At 41.7% G+C, this 2,893-nt stretch overlaps 1 protein-coding gene across 1 annotated transcript; it reads right to left on the bottom strand.

Annotated features, from left to right (window-relative positions):
- Nucleotides 1–242: 242 nt before the first annotated feature.
- LOC112738145 (zinc finger protein CONSTANS-LIKE 16) lies at nucleotides 243–2,418 on the bottom strand. The gene is made up of 2 exons (XM_025788460.2): nucleotides 890–2,418; nucleotides 243–801 (listed from the first exon to the last, which is right to left on the bottom strand). Exons 1-2 carry the CDS (start codon nucleotides 1,931–1,933, stop codon nucleotides 541–543), a joined length of 1,305 nt encoding a protein of 434 aa, XP_025644245.1. The 5' UTR covers nucleotides 1,934–2,418; the 3' UTR covers nucleotides 243–540.
- Between the last annotated feature and the right edge of the window lie 475 nt (nucleotides 2,419–2,893).

The following is a 2,893-nucleotide window of genomic DNA, read 5'->3' as shown; positions in this document are numbered from 1 at the left end:
ATTGCACACGTAAGTTTCCATCATTTTATATCCCCACATGTGCATATAGCTTATTGTGAAAACTAGTTTGGTGGATTTGCATTGCTGAAAGTAAACTTAGTATGTAAGCATGTTCATCTTTCTAATTAATATAACAACCACCCTCCTGTTTTTTACTTCTTCGTGTACATGGGACAAAGGAGTACATTAAACCGAAATCGTCACAAGCATATATATATATATGTAGATAATGTACAAACTAATTCAACAATTAACATCTGAACTTGATATATATATGTAGTAAACATTGTTAAATATCAGTAGCCTAGCTAGAAAGTTAACTGGGTAATGCATGCATCAACATTGAATACCCGAATTCCTAAATCTGATTACCCAACTAAGAGACCTGCTAGAGAGATAGAGAGATTCAATCCCAAGCAACAACTTTAGCCAAACCTGACCTAGAATAGTAGTGATATTATTATGTTACAGAAGCATTCCAGATTTGCAGAAAAAGCAAACAAGGAAATTGATTGAATGATTGATTGATGTCAGTCTCGCTCAGTTATAGGAGGTTTGAAAGGAAGTTGTGGCTCCTCCAACAAGGCATGATCTCTTGACAAATCTACCTTTCATTCTAGGTCTCTTCTCCGCATTCAGTTTCCTCACTTCATATCTTATCTTTTTAGCAAACAAACGAGTCCTTCTCTTCTCTCTGTACCTAGATACTCTTGCTTCTCTTCCCCCATCTCCAACATGTCCCCTCACGCTTCTCCCATCCCCATAAGAAGAGCACTGATGAACATCTCCGCCACTTGGATCCTGAAATTCACAAATATGTATGCGCATCTGCATCAAATACTACTACAAAAATACATATACATAGATCGAGAGAAGTACTAATAAGTACCAAGAAATTTGGCCAGGAATGATCATGAGGGTTGAACGGAGGAGGGGTTCCTGTTGTCCACGGAGAACCTTGGCTTGCCCAAGCATTTATAACCTCTTCATAGTTCAGTCTCAAAAATATGTCCCTCTTTTTCTCTTCACTAACACTATCACTATTATTACTTACTGGTGCGGCAGCGGTCGCCTTTTCCTCCGTCGATAAGAGCACCGATTCGATATTCCAATCAAATTCGTCATCGTTTGTGATGTCAAAAACTGACTGAAGATGACTTGCTGTATCTGAATCAAGCTCCTCATCCTTCACCTTTACCATTACCATTGCACCCTCCTTAATATTAATGGTGGTTTCGGCTCTAACGCATGCATCTTCTCTTTGAACTTCTTCTTTGCAATCAATTCCTAATGAATCCTCATCAATCCCACTTCCAAGCAGGTTTTCGACATCAGCAGCAAACTCAGCAAGATCCATATCCGATGGCAGAAACTCAGAGAAGCTCTCCAAGTCATCACAACAACCTCGTTCTTCGTGATTCTTCTCGTCCCTGACTTCACTGTACACATCATTGCAAAGCTCTGCATCGAAAGGGTCAAACACGGGGACGCGACACAGCAGCTGCTCCTCGCTCTCATGATCATCCAGAAGAGCTGTTTCTTCAACTCCAAGCTCCGGCACAACGGGAAGAACACAAGCGGTGTTGAATAAAACTTGGTCCTTAAGCCTTTGTTGCAAGGCTAAGTGCTTGTTGTTGTTGTGGCGCGGTGTTCTTGCCTTGCGCGTGAACCCACTGTGCCATGCGTGTGCGGTGGTTACCTTGTTGGTGAGCTTGCACGACGCCGTTTGAAGCCTAACCCTCTCGTGCCTGCTCGCTAACTGGTTCGCGGAGTGGACCAAGTTGTCACAGGCATGGCAGAGGAATGCATCATCTGCAGCGCAGAACCACCGTGCCCTCCTCCGTAAGCAGCTGTCGCAAGCCCTGGCCGTCTTGGCACCCAAGGCACTTGCACTTGTTGCAGTTGCAGCTGCGTCTTTCATGCCTGTGCTCATAGAAGAACTAAAAATAACAAACTTGTCAGAGCAATGAAAATGGCAGTTAGTTAGTGCTTGCAAGTTGCAATTGCAACAGGAACTTTGCAAGGTGTTTAGTCTATTTATTTGGGGTACCCCCAAAAATGATTCACTTCAATTCAATTATTTGTGTGTTGAGACTTGACAGTGTGGTGTGAGAGAAACCCTACCATCCCATGCACTTTTGGTCATTTTGCTAATGGTCCCCCCAATTTGGGCTCATCCAACATCCCATTGGTTGGTGATTTCATGTTCATCTTGTTCTCTGAATTGTGATTGGTTGTGCTCGTAACAACGGGATTTCACATGGGCCCCACTTGGAGCTGCACCTGGTAAGTTTAAGTGTTTACTCGACTGTGTGTTATGGGCAGTGGTGAGCGTTAAATTTGTGAGTAAGACGCTTTTGTTGGGATCCACCCTATGATTCAATAATTCCGCCTAAGACTTTAAAATTCCTGCTTGCGGTCCCCTACTCATGTGGCTTTCGCTTCCTCTCTCTCTTTCTCATACTTCTTTTCACCCATTAGATTCTCTTCGTCTTCCCTGTCTAATTTACATAATGTTCGTGCTTGACTCACCTTCAATTTTTATGTTTCAAAACCACACATAGTATTCATTGCCTCATCATTATTAGTTTCCTTTCTTTGCTCTACAGAAGTTGATCTAATTGATGAAACTAAAAGGGGATAATTAAGATTGTTGTGTATATCCTAATGTCAAGAAACGGATAAATTTCTTACCATTGGGTTCAAATTTTACAAATTGGTCATAACTCATAACTCATAATTCATTTATTCGGTAACAAATTAGTTTCTCTGCCGATATGTTATCTGTTTAAGGTTAACTCAGAATTGCATGCATGAAAGGCAATACTGATGTAACAGAAAGCACATAAGTCTACACAACCTATACAAATCAACCGAGGGGGCCGTTGATATT

The sequence above is a fragment of the Arachis hypogaea genome, chromosome 13 (assembly GCF_003086295.3).
Source record: "Arachis hypogaea cultivar Tifrunner chromosome 13, arahy.Tifrunner.gnm2.J5K5, whole genome shotgun sequence".
Lineage (NCBI taxonomy): Eukaryota > Viridiplantae > Streptophyta > Magnoliopsida > Fabales > Fabaceae > Arachis > Arachis hypogaea.
The sequence above is the reverse complement of the archived record's forward strand: the minus strand, read 5'-3'. Positions and strand labels throughout refer to the sequence as shown.

What these genes read in the sequence shown, in the direction of transcription:
- LOC112738145 (XM_025788460.2), bottom strand. Translation starts at nt 1,933, where the DNA reads ATGAGCACAGGCATGAAAGACGCAGCTGCAACTGCAACAAGTGCAAGT. An exon ending in ATTCCTGGCCAAATTTCTTG is followed by an intron (nt 802 to 889) that starts GTACTTATTAGT and finishes TGTGAATTTCAG; the next exon opens with GATCCAAGTGGCGGAGATGT.